This window comes from Capsicum annuum, chromosome 4 (assembly GCF_002878395.1).
Source record: "Capsicum annuum cultivar UCD-10X-F1 chromosome 4, UCD10Xv1.1, whole genome shotgun sequence".
NCBI lineage: Eukaryota > Viridiplantae > Streptophyta > Magnoliopsida > Solanales > Solanaceae > Capsicum > Capsicum annuum.
The window spans coordinates 212,320,868-212,341,532 of NC_061114.1; the positions used below are offsets into that span (position 1 = coordinate 212,320,868).

At 36.6% G+C, this 20,665-nt stretch overlaps 1 protein-coding gene across 7 annotated transcripts in view; it reads left to right on the forward strand.

Moving 5' to 3' along the window:
- The first annotated feature begins 1,986 nt into the window (after positions 1–1,986).
- LOC107867438 (protein FAM91A1) overlaps positions 1,987–20,665 on the forward strand; it is a 39,068-nt gene continuing 20,389 nt past the window's right edge. For 6 of the 7 annotated variants that reach the window (XM_016713669.2, XM_047410975.1, XM_047410974.1 and 3 more), the window contains exons 1-7: positions 1,987–2,187; positions 2,304–2,435; positions 4,483–4,600; positions 6,770–6,866; positions 7,872–7,978; positions 10,131–10,253; positions 10,564–10,717. In XM_016713669.2, the coding sequence (XP_016569155.2) occupies positions 2,308–2,435; positions 4,483–4,600; positions 6,770–6,866; positions 7,872–7,978; positions 10,131–10,253; positions 10,564–10,717 (727 nt within the window). In that variant the 5' untranslated portion in view covers positions 1,987–2,187; positions 2,304–2,307. Of the gene's footprint in view, positions 2,188–2,297; positions 2,436–4,482; positions 4,601–6,769; positions 6,867–7,871; positions 7,979–10,130; positions 10,254–10,563; positions 10,718–20,665 lie in introns of all 7 variants that reach the window. The other variant, XM_016713668.2, reaches the window with a different exon arrangement.

Consider the following 20,665-nt stretch of genomic DNA (forward strand, 5'->3'; position numbering starts at 1 on the left):
TTCCTCAAAGAAGATGGAGGATGTATGTTAGTTTTCCTAACATAAGGGGAGACTATAAGCAGCTATGAAATATATTAGGAATTATCATCAGATCCTCATTCAAAAGATAATTCAAGTCAAATGTCGAAAGCATCTCATATTTAGCTGCAAGTGCTCCTATTTTGTGTCCTTAAAGAATAAAGTATATGCATGCATGAAGCATGATAGATCAATTGGTTCCAAATGAAATAATCCTTGAAAAGGATAAGGAGCAAATAATTATGATAAAAAGGCAATGCGCTCTTGAAGAGCCTACAACATAACACTTCATGAAACCTTATGAGAGGTTTAGGTACCTGAAAATAGTGAAGTGATGAGATCTCAAAATGTTATGTCGCATTGTGAACCGATATAGAATAAGAAACGTCGACGATATCTTTGATACAATATTGGCGCAATATTATAAAAGATTATGAGGATCTGAATTCTACGTTAATTTAAGCATACTGACGTAGAAACATTTATCAAGTGACCTGAATGAATGCATTTTGGTAAGCGTAAAACTTATTTGATTTGCAGTCCAGACACTTGAAGATGTCACACTTGACATGTTGGATATTATTACTTGATAAATATCCATATGAAAATCTCTAAATGGTTCAAAATGCCTGAAGCATATAAAGTTTTTGGGAAACTTTTTATTATACTCATAAGATATAATTTGATGATTTGAGTATCATTGAAATTCTTGGAGAGTTTTCAAAAGTAATAGAATATTTACTTAAACGAGAAACATACAAAAATTGAATAAGGATCCATTCTGACCTTAAAAAAAGAATGAGGAACTCCTTGGTTATGAAATACCATATCTTAGTGCAATTGATGCACTAATGTATCTTGCAAATACTGCAAGGCTTGATATAACCTTTTTTTTAGTTAATTTGTTAGCAAGTTTGCAATCCCAATTTTATTGGTCATATTGATTTTGGGTACTTATCTGACCTACATAAAGCTCGGTCTCAAATAGACTATGTGTTCATATGTGGTGGTACTGCAATATCTTGGAGATATACAAAACAGTCTATCGTAGCCACTTCATCCAATCATGCTGAGATAATAGCTATTCATGAAGCAAGCCGAGAATGTGTATAGTTGAGGTCCATGATATATCTCATTCGACAAAAATATGGTGTGAAATATGACAATCTACCAACAATTTTATATGGAAATAATGCATCATGCATAGCACATCTTAATGGAGGATACAGAAAATGAGATAGAACAAAACACACTTCATCAAAGCTTTTCTACATGAGCTACAAAAAAATGGTGATATAAACGTGCAACAGATTTGTTCCAGTGAAAATGTGGATAATTTAATCACCAAGTCTTCTCCAATTACAACTTTTCAGAAGATGGTGCACAAGATCGGGATACAAAGGTTCAAGGATGTTCTTATTATGAGGAGTTAATACGCGTTGTACTCTTTTTCCCTTACGAGGTTTTGTCCCACTGGGTTTTCCTTGTAAGGTTTTTAGTGAGACAGTTGATATGCGTATTGTTAGAGATGTGTACTCTTTTTTCTTTACTAGATTTTTTTTCCTATTGGGTTTTTCCTAGTAAGGTTTTAACGAGACACATTATCTATCTAGACATTCAAGGGGAGCGTTATAAATGTATTTACATTATAGTGAATGTCTATCAAGATCTAATAAGACCTAGTTGATATCTATCAGAGATTTGAAGTATCTGTCAGAAACTATGAGTATTTTCCCCTGTAAATAAAGGGGTTTCATTTATTGTATTCTCAATCTTATAATTTCTCATCCCTCAAAAGAAGAAATAAGAATCACTTTCTATATTCTCTCTACTCTTCTTCTTGTTCTTTTGTTGTTTTATAACATTCCTAATATTTTACTACAACCAAAGAAGGGAAAATGGGAAAACATTTTCCATCATACCAAACACCCCCTTAGTAAAATTATTATATTATTTATTAGGAAAGAGTAAGTGGGTCCCACTTTCGTGCTGTGAAGTTTCCCCCCCTCTCTCTCTCTCTGCAATTACTCATTAAGTCACCATTTTTAGATCTTCACCCGTTGCTCCTTCTCTTCTTCCATTGAGTTAGGCACTCTTCATCGGCAGGATCCGACCCGATTTAATCAAGTTTCCTTGACCCGACCCTAGCTCCGATCGATCCAGATTCAGGTAAGTTATCAGTTACCAATTACTTTGCTTACTGCTTTTAGCTCATTGTGAAATGGAAGAGTCAATAGTAGAACAATGTGTGATCGAGCTCTAAGAATTATGTACTGCATTTGAAGTAAAATGCAGCGTATGCCGGCGACAATTGAGGAGCAGTTGTTACTAAAAGCAATTAAAGAAGAATGTTCTTGGGAGAATCTACCCAAGCGGCTTCAAGCTACGTTAAATTCCAAAGAAGAATGGCATAGAAGGTTTGTTTGTTTGTCATGTTTATGGTGGAGCCTACTGCTTTTGTCCATTTTTTTTTGTTGGCAGTTACTGGTAATAATTCCATTAATTTGACTAAACATGTTTATGACACTTGGTTCATTTTTGTGTCTCGTGTCGAAGCAAAGGATGAAGATTGCGAGTACATTTATGTTGAATACGTAATTAAGTAAATACATGTGTCGTATCTAATAGTTTAAGCTTTTAGACGAGGTGATCATACTTCAGCGTAGTATTGTAGCAGAGTTTAGGGTTTTAAATCTCATCATCTTACTTTGTCAAAAATAAAAATAAGGACAACTCGCACATGATGGCGTGAGTTGAAAATCTAATTGAGTTAGTAAAAGTGTGTCAACTCTAACCGATTAAGCTTTTAAATGAGGTGGTTATGCTATTCAACAATTTCAATGAAATAAAATATATTTGGAGGGGTGTGGCCCAGTGGTCAATGAAGTGGTTGAGAACCATGAGGTCTCAGGTTCAAATGTCAGGAAAAAAACACTTGCTGATTTCTTTCCATCTGTCCTAGTCTTGGAATTAGTCGAGGTGCATGCAAGCTTGGCCTGGACACCACGGTTACGGTTATTCGAAAAAAAATGTTCGGAGGGGGGCTTTATGATGATGCAATGCAATCAACTTTCTAGCTTGCTTGAAGTTCAACATCACAAATCTATTTGAACTTCTGTACAATATATTGACTCTTGGTAAAAAAATTTGTACGACTGTCTGCAATTAGGTATGAAGTCAACAAGTGTACACGAGGCTATCACACTCCTGGCCGAACTTGTTATGATGTGTAATACGTTTTGAATAATTTGTTTGCTATGACAGTCTAGGTTCATTGAAAGAGGAATGCTAAACAGTTGTGAGTGGTTATACAGTTCATATTCTTGACATGAATGTTTTGATGTTTGGTGTTAGTTTCAGGAGGTCCACCAGCTATAACATTTCATGAATACTGTTTTGAACTTTAAGGATAGAGTTTGATCCCAAGCATGTGCATTTTGTAATCTTTAATCCACTTATATTTTATTTTATTGTGGTTTAGCATCGCGGATTCACTATAAGTTGGCTGTTTGTACACTGGACCTTCCGCAACCCTCTTCCTTAATTCTGACTTGAACTGGCTATGTGGCACTCACGCAAGTGAATTCATATAGAAAATTCCTAAGGGGTCGTTTGGTAGAGTGTATAAGAGTAATGCAAAATATGGTGTATTAGTAATGTTTGTATTAGCAATGCTTGTGTTAGCTATGCTTGCATTAGTAATGCTTGTATTTTTCTTATGCAGTGTTTGGTTCGATGTATCAAAAATAACATGAATTACATAATTTCTAAAAAAAATAATTTTTTTTTTATATAATATCCTCAATATATATGTTGAAAAGGATGCGGAAATTTTTTTGAGGGATAATAGTGTTTTTCAGCATGTTAATGCATTCATTAGATCCATTGCATTACTAATCCCATGGATTTTAAGGTATTAATAACACACACCTCAATAGACACAATAGAGTGTATAACTAATGCAAGCATTAGTTATACATAGGGTAAAAAGATATACCAAACAAGGTACTACTAATACACATTAAACTAATGCATGCATTAACTATTTAATACACTCTACCAAACGACCCCTAAATGGGTCTGAATAGAGTGGGATATATAGATGATTCGTATGGCTGCCCCCAGCTAGTTTGGGATTGAGGATTAGTTTATTGATTAATTAATTGGAATTAGCACTGTGAGAAGATAAGATACAATACAAAAATATCTTGTTTCATGAAGTTTTGAATTATGTTTAGGTGAGATAAAGAGACACCACTCTAATATCTTGCTGCGTTATGTTTTGAATCCGGTTTAACATTTTTGTTGTGTGCGACGATCAATAAGACTGAACATTTTCTATTTATTAGAATTTGGAATGCATAAAATGATTAATATAATACTTGTAAATGTTTCATTATAAATATTTCTTTGCTATTTAGTAATTTACTTTGCTTCTATTTTCTGCTGATGGGGTTTATGCAGGATAATTGAACATTGCATAAAAAAGAGACTCATGTGGAATACTTGCTTTGCTCGTAAAGTGTGTAAAGAAGCTGAATACTATGAAGACATGTTGCGGTATCTCCGAAGGAACTTGGCGGTGTGTATCACGTGGAAATTTTTTCTCATCCCTTGTACTATCAAGTTGTTGATATAGATATTACTCAAAACACAGTCGTGCTTAGAAGAAAATACTGACACTAAGACCTCATTTGTTTGCACTTAATGGAGGTCTGAATCTGAATGGTTTAGACTTCAGACCATTAAATGCATTTGTTTTTTATTAAGGTTTTAACTCTTAATAGGTCTGAATAGGTCTTAATCATTCAGATCTAGAACCAAGTCTTAATAGGTCTGAAGGGATATTCTAGTGTTGGATAATATTCACTACTCTATTCATAATCAGCAGTTACCACCACTAACCACCTCTGCCATCGTCACCATTGTCAATCAACACCACCTCCACCATCACAATCACCATCGACAAAAAATACCCCTACCAACCACAATTGTCGACCGCTACCACACCTATTACCTCTTTTATTCTAATTATATTCACCACCACCACTGCCGTTAACAACAACACAGTCAACAACCACTAGCGGCCAATCCCTACTACCAACCAACTCATCTATCACAACTAGCACCATCACTAATACATCACAATCACTACATATTCTTTGATCGCCACCAACATTGTCAATAGTAATGCCACCTCTACCACTACTTCAACCAGTACCTTCGCTACAATTAATCTTTACTAACAACCATCTCCACAACACAAAATAAAATCTTCAACTAGCACCAACACATCGTCAATCATCATGCATTCATGTTTCAGCCAACACAATCAACACCTTAAACTACTAACATCAAGCAATGTCACATCACAACCACCACTACCACCATCAATCGCCACCATCATAACAGTCACTACAATACCAACCATCACAATTATCACCACCAACAATATTAATCACTAACATCAATCATTGTCACCGCAACCACCATTATAAGCCATCTCTACTATCACTAACAAACTTAAATGTTTTTTTCAATCAAATACTAATAATTTTATTGTATTAAATTACATACATTTATAATATATAATTAATTAATTTTTTATTTGAATTTTATCTTTTGTTTTATTATGTATATAAATAAATTTTTTTTTACACATTCAGATGTTGAAAAACAAATAGTCTTAATCATTCAGTTTTCAGATCTAGAGACAACATCTTAATCATTCAGATGTGCATTCAGCTTCAAACGTCTGAATCTTAAAAAAAACAAATGGAGCCTAAAAGAAGAAAAAAAGACGTTTTAACTACTAATATAGTTTTTTTTCCTTAAAAATTCTTGTTCTATTCAAGAAGAAGACATGTTTTTGGTTTCCTATTCTGATTAATAAGTGGACAGAGTTCCAACTAAAGAAGCTATGCACTTTTCACACTTCAGTGTTTCAATCAGTTTATTTCTGACATGACATATTTTGCATTTTGAAATCAGTATTCATTTGATTTATCCTCGAATGAGATAGTCATATGTTTTTCTTGACTAAAGAATGTGCATTGCTCATAAGTTCTTACCTAGTGAATATTAAAAATGTATTATCATTTTAATCGTAAATCATCTTTTCAATTTTACAATGTATTGGTTTCATAGATACAAATTGCAAGTCATTACAAAGTTAATCGAAGTCATAAAGTAAGCTTGTTTTTGTTGTGACAGATGGTAATCAAAAGATTTAGGCTGAGACAATATTTAGCATATAAGAAAGACTTACAAAGTTAGTCTCTTTGCTTGTGTCTTTCGTTTTTCTTCTTCTTTGTCTGTGTTGGGGTGGGTGGGCGGAGGGAACTAAAAAGAATTGTGTGTATTGGAATTTTTGCGCATAGGTAGGACTCTTGCTTTGGGCGTAAGTACATACTTACCTATGTAGACTTGTTCATCCTTAGATCTTGGTTCTTTTATTTGTTCTCTATTTTGTTTTTGATGTTTAATTTTTATGAAGCATATACATAGTTGGAGCACTTTCTGCTAAATTAGTTCTTATTAATTTCCTGATATTAAAGATGACATGTCATTAGTTGGAGAAGTTATCAGTAGAGAGAAGAAATTGGAGTAAAAGGATGTCCAGCTGAAGATAATGAGAACTATAGTCAAATGTTGATTCTTTGTTTCCATCAAGATCTGTGAAAGTTATACCTTGAATATGCACCTTAGGACTAATGCAGAATAATTTAAGGTCATTATATTCTATTTGCAGCTTTTTCCATATCACCTAGCGGAGTATGTTTGCCGTGTCATGAGGGTGTCTCCTTTCAGATACTACTGCGACATGATTTTTGAAGTCATGAGAAATGGTATAGCCTCCTATAATGTTAGTTCAGAATTGACTATTGAGGGTGTATAGAATACTTGGATCATGTCCTGAATTCTCTTTGCTTAAGATGATTGCACTTTTCAACAAAAAAAATTATATTTTCCCTTTGGGCATTTGAGCAATTCTATATGCAGCTGATATACTTGTCCTGTGAATTACTTATTTGAGGCTAATATTTCTGGAAGAGAACTCTTTGAATGGGCTTAATAGTTCTATTGTGCTTTTGACACTGGATTGACTACTGAACCAAATATTTCAGTAGCATCACCCCTCTCTTCTCCTCTGTTCCCGTCAGGAATGCTTGTCATTAAAGTCCATTGATGTGTTCCTCTAGTACACATTTTTGGGCAATCTTTTTCAATAAAAGATGGCTGCCCATCTCATTGACACCATTTGATTATTCATGGATTTTTATGATATTAGTTTGACTTGTGCATTATATTAGTATTAATGGATAACAATATTAAAGCAATGGCTAACAAGTCAGTTAGATGGAGAAAAACATCAGTTTAAATAACTGAGTAGTTAAATATTTAGACTCTTGAAACTTTTGAAAGTTGTAAGATAATATTGTTAGTGGAATAAGTTGACATTTTTGGACATTTCAAAAAAGATGGATGTGATATAAATTGATACGGAGGGAATATGTATCGAATTAGTGTCATATGCTTCCCTATATGATCTCTTTATAAAAATTACTTAACATGTGCCATCGAAGAATTATTTGCTGTCAAATGTTTACTTGTGGGACTTCACTGGGTAAGTGGGTATTTTGTTGTTGTTGTTGTACTGTCAAATGTTCATACCAAGATTTCCTCACAGTTTTCTGCATTTGACTGTTTCTCAATGTCATAATTTCTATGGATTACAAATGTTAATGTGTCCTTCTTGCTCCTTACACTTAGATTATCCACAGAAATTTTAGGTTCTTTGCAATTAACCTGTCCAATGGGATTTCTGACTCCCTGTTATGATGAATGTGCAGAGCAACCCTATGACAGCATCCCAAATTTTAGTGCTGCAGATGCCTTACGGCTTACTGGAATTGGAAGAAATGAATTTATTGACATCATGAACAAGTGCAGATCTAAGGTATTGTCAAATAAAAGTTATCAGTGTTCGAATTTATTGCGAGAGATTTTCATAGAGGTTATGATATTCCATGAAAGCAGGCTTTGTTAAACTTATAATATTCGAGGAGTAGAATAGAATATTAGTACTGCTGGAAGTTGTTCTTTTTGGGAGGGTTTTGTAGGATTTATATTTGGTTTAGAACTGTTTTATTGTTTTTAGAATTAGGGTTATTTGTGATGTCTTACTTTGTCATGATATAAGGGTCTTTGCCGAACAGTTTTGACTCATTATTTTATGTATTATTTTACTTTAGAAAACTGCCATTTTGCACATTATAGATGTTTCAATTGCGCTTAATTTATCTCATTTTTTGTAAAATAGAATCCATCGTTATTTTTCAATCTCCTTTTGCTGTTAGTTTTCTCCACTACTTGCTGTACCAAGTCAACTACCATGCTTGCAATTTGCACTAGCAATTATATTGTCCATGGTTCCAAGGGATCAATTTCACTTGCTGCTGGAAAAGAAAATTCTTTCGCATATTTTTGCACTGCTTCTGGATTACCTACAAGTTCTTCCCTTTGTCCTGGTTTAAATGGCCTAACTAGCCCGGAGCGGAAATTTAATACAAGTGATTAGACTAGTGAAACCCTCCAATGTTGCCCTTTAACTGTAAAAAGGTGATCATCTGCGGTGGACCCACCAACATTACAAAGTTACCAGCAGTAAGCATTCTTGAGTTCATTTCTGCTAATCCCATATGCAAGTATGCCCACTTGCATGATCTCTTTGTGATAATTGATAAATCAGAATATTATTGTCACCACACCACGAATCCATGATGATGTTAAACCTATGTATCAAGACGCCCTTTGGGCTTCAAGTGACAAAGGTTGAGGGATTTGTGAAATAGGTCACTAGTTCGAGCCTTGCACCATGCAAATTAAACTTGGTATTTAAGTGGAGAAGGGTGGAGGGATGTACCCATTATCTCAGAGTTCCGAAGGATGCGGTTGGTCCTAAGGGTTGCCCTAGACTGATTTCTCGGTCATAAAAAGAAATGTATGAAAATTGGTTCTGCTACACTTAGCCAACAAATTGTTCCAGTCATTTATACAAGTGGGAATCTTCTCTTTACATGGAAAAGATACATGAAACAAAAAGTTAACTATATACCAAGTTGCTCGGACTCTTCACTTTCGGTGCTACACCCGTGTCAACCCGCCATGGGTGTGGGATCCGTATCCGACTTAGTCTATCAATTTTGGGTACGGAAGAAAGTGGACTACCTTGTATATAGAAATTTATATGTCACTCATTTTCCTTTTATCACCTTCCGAGATTCTCCTATTGTCAATATTTTCTCATCAAGTTTTCCACACAATATCTCATAATTTAGGTTTTATAAATCTATTTTTAGATATTTGAATTACTTTTAGCTGAATCCCCGTACCTGTATTCATACCTAGATCCATATCCCCGAATCTTAAAATTTAGTTCATGAAAGATCCGACCTCCAGATCTGCACCCATATCGGACATCCGCATATGAGTCCGAGCAGCTTAGGCTATATCAATTTTCACTTTAGTGAAACAATTTTCCTTCTTTCATTACAAACTGTCCAAAAAAGACATAACTATATGGTCTATTTCGCTTCCATGAAACAATGTTCTTTCTTTCATTACAAACTGTCCAAAAAAGACATAATGGTATAGTTCTCCCGGCAGCATTCCAGCCCTTCCAGAAGTTTTGCATATCCTCCTGGTTGTTAATGTCTCCTCTTTCTGGGTAATTCAAAAGATAAAATGTTCTTTCTTTCTTACAAACTGTTCAAAAAAGAGATAATGGTATAGTCTATATCACTTTCATGAAACAATGTTCTTTCTTTCATTACAAACTGTCCAAAAAGATATAAAGGTATATTTCTCCCGGCAGCATTCCAGCCCTTCCAGAAGTTTTGCGTATCCTCCTGCTTGTTAATGTCTCCTCTTTTTGGGGTAAATCAAAAGAGGAAAGTACTGACTACTGAGAGAAGATAGTGCACATTTTTTCTTAGAAAGATAAATGAAGGGTGCTGGTTGAATACCTTAGTCCCTTTGCTCAAATTGGTCGGTGTTCAGGCTTTTCTTCTTGTCGTCTAATTAATTTCAGTTATCTTGGATCTTGGCAGAAAATTATGTGGAAGCTTAACAAATCAATAGCGAAAGAACTATTGCCTACACAGCCAGTGGACTTTGTTATTGAGCCATGGTGGGGAATTTGTCTTGTCAATTTTACTCTAGAAGAATTCAAGGTAAGTTTTCATCTCATTCACTCACTCAAAATTTTTAAAGCTTCTTAACCTTCTATTAGTGAAAAATTAAATTATTTGACTTGCACCCAAGGGTGTGGAGAAAAACCTTACCGGAGGCAAAAATACTGCCTAAGCCTTGGTAGGCAGAGTTACCTAGTACATGTGCTGGTAGGAGATAGCAGGTGTCCGGGGGAATGGGGGATGGTTGAGGTGTACGCAAGTTGGCCCGTACTCCACATCATAAAAAGGTTAAGTTGTTTGAATTTCCGACTTTCCCATTCACGAATGAATTTTGTCCTCCTTTTCATAGAAATTGACTGAAGATGAAGCAGCAACAATAGATAAAATTTGCAAGGAAGAAGCAAACTCTTTCATTCTTTTCGATCCTGAAATTGTAAAGGGGCTTCATCGACGAGGACTAGTCTATTTTGATGTTCCTGTCTATCCTGATGACCGTTTTAAAGGTACTTCGAACATTTAGACATCATTTATGTTTCTTTATTATATTTTGAAATAGATCCATCAATATTTACTTATCTTGGTTAATCTTTCTCCGTTTTGCTTTTTATAATCATCATCTAGTAACTTACATGGGGGGTAAGGGATATTTCACCTCTATTTACTTTCATCTGACCTCTTTCCTAATTCCAACAGCCAGCAGAGTGCAGAATAAGAAGTTATCTTTTTGCTTGGATCTAGTTGGTCCTACCCTCAAATGCCCCATAGGCAAATATCTTATGTAGTCTATTTATATTTAGTCTATGGTTAGGTCTGCTTAAACCTTCCAATTATAACCAAACAAAAACTTGTGTCTACCTTCTGCATTTCTCTTCGACTCCAAGTTATGGGAGCTGTGGGTTTCCACTCTGGAAAAAATGTTTACTTAGGCTATTAAGTCCTTTGACAATTAAACTGAAACATTGTTATGAACTAACAGCTTTAATCGCAAATTAAGGGCAAAAAGAAATAAGGCAGTGAAGTTTTTTCGGACAATTTTCTGATTTATCAAAAGGAAATTACAATTACAGCTAAACGGAATTAAAATAAACATAAAATGGAAAAGTGAATCTCCATTGCTAGCTCGGATCTGCAGAAGAAGACGAATAGAAGGAGAGAGTTAGGAAAGAAGCTTGGAGAAGAAGAGAAGAAGAGAGAGAAAGGAAATGGGAGAAGTGTGACAATTACCAGAATTTTCGAATGCCTCTCTCTTCTCTGTCAGTCTGTTGATAACAACCTCCAAAATGATCTCAGCTGTTGCTTCTCATTAATCGAAAATAAATCCTGACCCTTTATTTTAAGTTGTGGTTAATACTGTTCACTCTCTCTTCTTTATTTATTTCCTCTTTAACCTCTATACAAAATATTCCCCAGGAACTGAAAACATCCTTGTCCTCAAGGATTAAAATTATGAAATTTGGCCTTAATATAGTCATAATCTTCCCTTGTATCATCCTCAGGGGGAAGATTAGACCACTGAACAAGGATCTTGACAGCAACAACATTACCCTTACGCACCATTTGCCTTTGTAGAACTGCCACCGGAGTGACCAAAAACTGACCATCATTTCCAGTAGTTGGTATACAAGTCTGAACCAAGACCTTGGAGCCCACCTTCTTCCTAAGCAAGGATACATGGAATACAGGATGTGCTAGTGAAGTAGGGGGTAGCTCGAGCCTGTATGCAATTATACCAATCCTCTCCAAGACTTCAAAGGGACCATAGTACTCGGAGCTTGACTTCAAGCTCTTTCTCAATGCCAGGGAAGATTCTATGTAAGGCTGCAGCTTGAGGAACACCAAATCTCCCACCTGGAACTCTCTTTCAGACGTGTGTTGATCTGCATATAACTTCATTCTCTCTTGAGCCCTGTTAAGATAGTCTTGAAGTAATTGTTGCATCTGTTGTCTTCTCATAAGGACATCTTCAGCAGCAGGGACTGTTGTTTCAATGGTTGGGCCTAATGATAAGTGGGGAGGGCTATACCTATAAAGAGCCTCAAAGGAGTGCACTGAAGACTTGTGTGAAAATTGGTGTTGTACCACCATTCTGCTAGTGGTAACCATTGCTTCCATTGTTGTGGTCTGTGAGATGTCATGCACCTGAGATAGTTCTCTATACACTGATTAACTCTTTTCGTTTGACCATCACTTTGAGGTTTACCCAGTATTCTGGAAAGGGCTTGCTAGAAATTACTGAGAAACAACTTATCCCTGTCAGTTACAATAGACTCAGGTAAACTCAGGTAAGCCATGTAAGGTATGGACATGTTTGAAGAACTTAAAAGCCACAATCATTGTTGTATAAGGATGAGATAGAGTCATGAAGTGAGAAAACTTAGTTCTTCTGTCCACAATAACCAGAATAGTGTTCTTGCCTTGAGATTTAGGCAATCCACCAATAAAGTCCATTGTAATATGCCTCCAAGTTTGATCAGGGATGGGTAGTTGTAAGAGCCCAGGGTAGTGCACATGCTCACGTTTGTTCCTCTGCCAGACTTCATAAGCTGCTACATAGTCATTTATGATTTGTCTCATTCCTGGCTAACAAAAGACATGAGACAGTCTCTTGAATGTGCCTGCTTGCCCTGAATGACCAATGACCTCCTGCTGGTGAGTCAAGGAAAGTAGAAATCAGCTGCTGCCTCAATTCTCCAGTAGTACCAATAGAAAGCTTCCCTTTCTTAAAACTCCAAAGAAATAGTGATGTAGATGAGGACCTAGTTGGTCAGTTGTAGCTTCAGCAATCATAGCCTCAGCTAGTACATCTCCTTCATAGCTGCTACTTATTTCAGTCATCCACTTAGGTTCTATCACACTAATAGCTTTGAGCTGTCCCTCCTCCATAAGGCTGATCCCTCGCCCTTCATCAACTTCAAATTGACTAGATAAGACATCAGCTACCCTATTCTCAGCTCCCTTTTTGTACTGCACTGAATAGTCTAGGCCAACATCTTTGTGAGACCTTTTTGTTGTATGGCTGTGGTGACCTTTTGCTCCAAAAGAAACTTCAAACTATGATGGTCTATTCTGGCAGTGAGTGAAATGCCTGTACTGGAGGTAGTGCCTCCATTTATCCACAACACTTAGAAGAGCCATATACTCTTTCTCATAGATGGATCTACCCATGTTTTAGAGCTAGCACTTTGCTGAAATAGGCAATTAGTCTATCACCTTGCATCAACAATGCACCAATCCCACCTTGTCTGGCATTTGTTTCTATAATGAATTCTCTTAATGCTAGTACAGGGGTGTTGGAAATAAAGCCCGTTCGGATAAGCTGAAAAAAAGTGGCTGAAAAAAAGTTCTTTAAAAGTGCTGAAGCAGTTAAGTGTTTGGATAAAAGTGCTGAAACTGAAAAAAAGTTATTGATATGTTTGGTAAATAATGCTTCTAAGCACTTTTTTAATCAAAATGACTGAAATACCTTTATTGCTGTTAATAATATATAGAGTTGATTATTATTAATTTTTATTGCTAAAATAATTTAAATTAAAATTAATATATATATTTTAAAGAATAAGGGTGACGTACAGAGTTGCAATAACTACAGGGGTATTAAGTTGTTGAGTCACACTATGAAGATTTGGGAGAGAGTGGTTGAGCGAAGGTTGAGGAAGATAGTGTCTATTTCGGAGAACTAGTTTGGCTTTATGTTCGGTTGCTCGACGACGGAGGCAATTAACCTGGTGCGAAGACTGGTGGAGCAGTATAGGGAAAAGAAGAGGGATCTTCACATGGTATTTATTGACTTGGAGAAGGCCTACGACAAAGTCCCTAGGGAGGTTCTTTGGAGATGCTTGGAGGTGAGTGGGGTCCGGTGGCGTACATCAGATCGATTAAGGATATGTATGAAGGAGCTAAGACTCAGGTGAGGACGGAGGGAAGAGATTCAGAGCATTTCTCTGTCTTGACAGGGTTGCATCAGGGTTCAACTCTTAGCCCTTTTCTACTTGCTTTGGTGATGGATGTTTTAACGCGGCGTATTCAAGGAGAGGTGCCTTGGTGCATGCGTTTTGCGGATGATGTAGTATTGATTGATGAGACGCGGAGAGGTGTGAATGATAAATTGGAGGTTTGGAGACAAACCCTTGAGTCTAAAGGGTTTAGGTTGAGTAGGATCAAGACGGAGTATATGGAATGCAAGTTTAATAACTTGAGGCAGGAGGACAAGGTGGTAGTTAGGTTGGATTCCCAGGTAGGAGGGATAGTTTTAAGTATCTCGGGTCTATGATTCTTGGAAATGGTGAGATTGATGAGGATATATCCCATCGGATTGGGGCAGGTTGGATGAAGTGGAGGCTCGCCTCGAGAGTGTTGTGTAATAAGAAGGTGTTGCTCAAACTTAAAAGGAAAATTTTACAGAGTGGCAGTCCATCCGGCCATGCTATATGGAGCAGAGTGTTGGCCAATGAAGAACGCCCATATCCAAAAATTGAAGGTGGCGGATGTTACGTTGAATGCGTGAGCTTACTAGGAGTGATAGGGTTAGAAATGAGACTATCCGGGAGAAGGTTAGAGTGGCTTCGGTAGAGGACAAAATGTGGGAAGTTCGGTTGCAATGGTTTGGGCATGTGAGGAGGAGGGGCATGAATGCCCCAGTTCGTAGGTGCGAGAGACTGACTTTGGATGGTTTTAGGCGGGGTAGGGGTAGGATAAAGAAATATTGGAGGGAGGTGATTAGACGTGACATGGAGCAGTTACAGCTTACTGAGAACATGACCTAGATAGGAAGGTTTGGAGGACGCGGATAAGGGTAGAAGGTTAGTGCCTGCGGGTGAGCAATAGTCTGTAGCTAGGAAAGCTTTGGGGTGGGTGGGGGTGCCTTTGGTTTGTTAGTATAGGGTATTACTGTGTGGGTGCCTCTTTTATATTGTGCCAACTTATTTCATTTTATGTTGTATTATGAATTTGCTTATTATTCTTTGTCCTTAGCCAGGGGTCTATTGGAAACAGCCTTGCTGCCTCTTCGGAGGTAGTGGTATGAACTGCGTATATTTTACCCCCCAGACCCCACTGTGTGGGAATACACTGGGTTTGTTGTTGTTGTTGTTGTATATATAGTAGCATTATATATATATATATTAAATTATGCATTAGCAAACTTTGTGGAAAGAAAGCACCACCAAATTTTTCTACTGTCCACGTGCTCAATATGGATTAGCATAACCAATAATTACTTGATTAAGGCAAAACCAATAACTAACTTTGACAAGCATAACAAAATCATAAGGGCAACAAGAGGACAATTTTGGAATAAGGAAAAATTATAAGGGCAAAAAAGTCATTTATTTGGTCAATGAGGAATAGATTATAAGTTGGAAAAAATAAGCTCCTATTTGCAGCTTATTGTTTTAGCTTAAAAAAAGCCAAAAATAACTTTTTTTAAGCCATTTTGAAATTTGCCAAACACCTTTTTAAGCTAAAAAGAGATTATAATCTATTTTGATCAAATTATAATCTCTTCCAAACAGGCACATAGCTCTCTTTAATGTCTCAAAAGCTCAGGTGGCATCTTCATTCCAATGGAAAGAGTTCTTCAGTAACTCAGCAAGAGGCGTGTTGATGCTTCCATAATTCTTCACATGCTTTCTATAGTAACCAGTCAAGCCAAAAAAGGCCCTTAATGTTTTGATGGTGGTAGGTCTTGGCGAATCTAGCATGGCTTGAATTTTTCTGGGGTCAGTGGCTACCCCAAAGGCAGATATAATGTGTCATGAGCCGAGACTACCCCTAGTCGTAACACGGTGCTTAGAACCACAAGTGATCCCAAGCTAACCCATGTACTGGCATAATGCTTGAGGAACTGCTTTAAATCGTATATATAAAAGTGAAGCCGACTTAGTGGAAGCATAGTCATGAGGTAAGCTGTTTCAATACATTTCTATTCAAAGTTTACAACATTGTAATCTGAAAGAATGGGGAACTGAAACTACATACAATGACTCTAACTGACTATGTATGAAGCCTGTACTAATACTGACTATAGGTAGTCGGGACATGACCCCCAACTATCCCTCAATATATAAGAATAAGAAAATAAAATACAAGAACTGCAACTTACTTGAGTCCTTGAAATATGAGAACTCATCCCCTGCTGGCTGAATGCTATGATTTGCTTGTCTATGATCCTGTAGTAAGCACCTAAATCTACATCATATGAAAAATGTAGGCACAAGAGGTATGCTATCAGTACTTTGGAATGTATTGAGTATGTGAGATATGTATTAGTCATGAAAATACTTAAATCGTGCTATCAAACTGAGGACATTAGCCATTTACTGAAATATGCACTTAAACATGTCTGTACGTAAAAACTATAAGGCGTAGTAAAATTTCTAAATCATGAGCTAAAACATTTTTGTAAACTGGGAGGCGGTAGAAACATGAATATTATATGTAATCTCAAGTTAAAGCTGAATATGCTGTAAAACTATACTAAGGGTCATGTATGAATAATGGGTCTGAAACTGTGGGATGTGAATTGATGCAATGACTAAGTATAAACATGTGCCGTATAAAACTGAATAACTGAATACAAATTCATGCATATCTGAACTAAAACATAAGTTGAACATAAACTGAGGACTGTGGGAGCTAACAATAATCGACATACCCAATCTGAGCAAACTGGGGTCCAACCTGTAACCCCCTTTGGAAGGGTGCTAGTACCTTGTCAAGGATTCACTAAACTGATGTCCCGAAAGACTAGAGTGTCAGTCCTTAACTGGCAGGTGAGCGTTCATTCCTGCGTTCACTCGGTGTTAAGTACTACTCCCAAATAAATGACATTGAAAACTGTATAGCTTATCATAATTACATTCTGAAAATATCTACAAATTCAGTTTCAAAAATCCACAATGAATAACCTGAAGTGCTCAAGACATGTAAACTGATATATGCATGAATCCCTAGGTATCGGGTTTTCATATCCCATCAGATCTAATTAATGCAATTGAACATGATAATATTAAAGACTGATCGTAGTAGGAAATTTCATGAATAAAACCCAAAAATTCAATAACTGATCATAATTTGGAAATTCATGATTCTTGAACATGGGAAGATGCAAATGTTATGGGAAAACATGTATTCATGGTTTAATTACAAAATAAACTCAATAAATTAGGGAAAACTCATATTTGACCTGGAACCCAAAACTTGAAGGAAAATTAAGCCTGAGGATTGAGAAGTCTTAAATAAATGGGTACATCATTCGTAGCATGATCATATGCTTTAAATTTGGTGTAATATCATGTAAATCATGCATGGTCACGAGAATAGCATGAATGATATGACATGGGCCTAAGAAATTATGAATAATCACTAAAACATGCTTATGAGTGAAAATTATATATGGGGGATTGAATTTAAGCTTAGAGTAACAATTGGGTAAAACCCTAGTTTATGAAGATCATAAAAGTCATGAATAAAATCATAATTTGGGCGTGAGAATGAAAGGAGATCCTCATTGAATACCCACATACTTGATTACTTTCGATTCTTGAATTGAAGTTTTGAGGATTTGGACTTGGAGATGAAAAACCCCAATTTCTTGCTTTGTGAGAAGAGAAAATCGCATGTTTTTGGAGCATCTGGTGTGTTGTGTTGAGAATGAGGGATTTGGAGTTGTTTAGGCTTTATATTCAGCCTTAGAATATCTTAAACTACGTAGTTTTGGGGTTAAAAAGGTGGGAAAAGACCAAAAAAAACCCTTAAAAACCGTTTGGAAAACTCCTGGAACCGGTCTCGACAACTCGTGAGGTCTGGCCATGAGTCGTGACTTGAGTCTTGGTCAAGATCCCAATTTCAGCCTCTATTGCACAGATCACGACTCCCTACTAACAATCCGTGATGTTTGATCACGAGTGAGCTGATAATGCTTCAGTAATTTGGCCATAACTTTTTACTCCGATATCGGATTAAGGTGAAATTGGTGGCATTGGAAAGTTAATTCAATTATCTATCTGATGATGGGTCTTGAGCTAAAAAATTCTTAGTAACCCAAAAGTTATGCTCGTTTGAAGCTGACTATAGTTATACTCTTCACAAGAATTTAATTGCTAAGGGATGTTTTGACTTGTCTCTAAGCTAGGAGTTATTTGTGACCTTAATATGTGTCTAAATCACTAATAAAACTTTCAAAAAATGATTTTTGATTTTCCATACACTTGAAGCATGATTCTAATATTGTCTTGGATTTTCAGGGTGTCACATAATGTGATCAAGATACTCTGTTCTTGTTGCCCAAAGGAACATTTTGATCTTTTGGCAAAGAAAGACTGTTGTCTCAAAATTTTGAATACCTCTCTTAAATGCAACAAATGTTCCTCTAAAGACTTACTATAAATCAATATGTCATCAAAGAAAACCAAAATAAACTTTCTGAGTAGGCTTTGAAATATACCTATTCATCAGGGCTTGAGAGCTTGAAAGATAGCTGGTGCATTGGTCAACCCAAAGGGCATGACCTTGAACTCATACTGGCCCATATGAGTCCTAAATGCAGTCTTATGAACATGTTCCACCTTCGTCCTAATTTGATGGTATCCAGCTCTCAAGTCCACTTTAATGAAAATTACTGAACCTTGAAGCTCATCCAGTAGGTCATCAATGATGGGAATCGGATATTTGTCCTTAATTGTGACCTCATTAAGATCCTTGTAATTAACAGAGAATCTCCATGTCGCATCATTTTTCTTAACTAGCAAAGCAGGGGATGAGAAGGGTGATTGGCTATGTGGAATAATCCCATTACTCAACATTTCTGCGACTTGTTTCTCTAGCTCTTCTTTTTGGTAGTAATTGTATCTATAAGGTCTCAGGCTCATAGGTGAAGTTCTTGGTTTGAGGGAATTCTTTGATCAAACTCTCTTGGTGGGGTTAGGGATTTGGGCTCACTAAACACATCCTCATAGCCAGCCAGTAGCTCAAGGATGGTGTTATCCATCTGTTCTTGCTCAAACTCACCACTTGACTCCATAAGGAAGAATTGAGCCAGTACAGTCTGGCCCGCCCTTATTAATTTATCCATTGTGCTCCCACTGATGAGGCTGAGTTGCCTATTCTCAGGGATAGCATGTAGCACCACCTTGTTACCAATTTTGCCTACTGTAACACACCTTTTTCATGATCAAATTTAGTGGGATTAAACTTCTTTGTCCAATCACTCCCTAAGAAAATGTCACAACCTCCCAGCTAAGAATCCTCAAGTTTTCTTTGAAGGTTTTACCTCCCATCTTCCCAGTAAACGTGGGGCAAGTTGAGCTGCAATACATGTAATCGCCATCAGCCACAGTAACTCTGATGGGATTAGAGTAAATAGCCTGATAGCCAGTCTCCACTACAGTTACTTCATTAACAAAACTATGAGTGCTTCCAGAATCAACTAGCACTGATAGTGACCTCTTCTTAATAACCCCACTGTCCAAGATTGTATTAACCCCATTACTACTGCCTGATAGTGCATTCAAACAGACAACATCTTGGATCTCCACCTCATCCATAATCTCTGTCAACTGGTTGTGTCAAGTCATCTGAGCCATTAGAGCCTCACTCCTCATTAGAGTTCAGCTGTTGTTGATCTTGAGGCAACAGTTCACTGGTGCCCACACGTTGCAGTTGCTTCATTTTGCATTTATGACCTGGCAGGTACTTCTCACCACACCTGAAACAAAGGTCATTGGTTTTCCTGTATTCGTAAACCTCAAGACTCAAGCTGAGTCGACCAGGTTTGGACTTAACCACCCCTGTAACCCTTGGTACCACAGGATTAACAGCTGGCTAGAGTTCACTACATGCCTCATCACAGTCTTAGCCTTCGTCTGTGCAGCTTCAATAGCCTTCTCTTGCATTCAAGCTTGTTGAATGGCATAGCCGATTGTACTAGGCTTAAACATTTTACAGCATACCTTATCTCCTCCTTAAGGGCACCCATGAAACTAGACAAAAGATGAGCCTCATTAAGGCTGCATTTTTTTTTTAAGATTCAGACGTCTGAATCTGAATGTACGCCTGAATGATTAAGATATTGTCTCTAGATCTAAAAACTGAATGATTAAGACTGTTTGTTTTTTAACATTTGAATGCACAAAAAAAATCTATTTGTACATATAATAAAATAAAAAATACTCAAATTAAAAACTAATTATATATCAGAAAAGTATGTAATTTAATACAACAAAATTATTATTAGATTGAAAAAAAATATTTATGTTTGTTAGTGATAGTGGAGATGGTTTATAATGATGGTTGCGGTGACAATGATTGATGTTAGTGATTAGTAATGTTAGTGGTGATAGTTGTAATGATTGGTATTGTAGTGACTATTATGATGGTGGCGGTTGATAGTGGTGGTGGTGGTTGTGATGTGACGTTGCTTGATGTTAGTAGTTGGAGGTGTTGATTGTGATGGC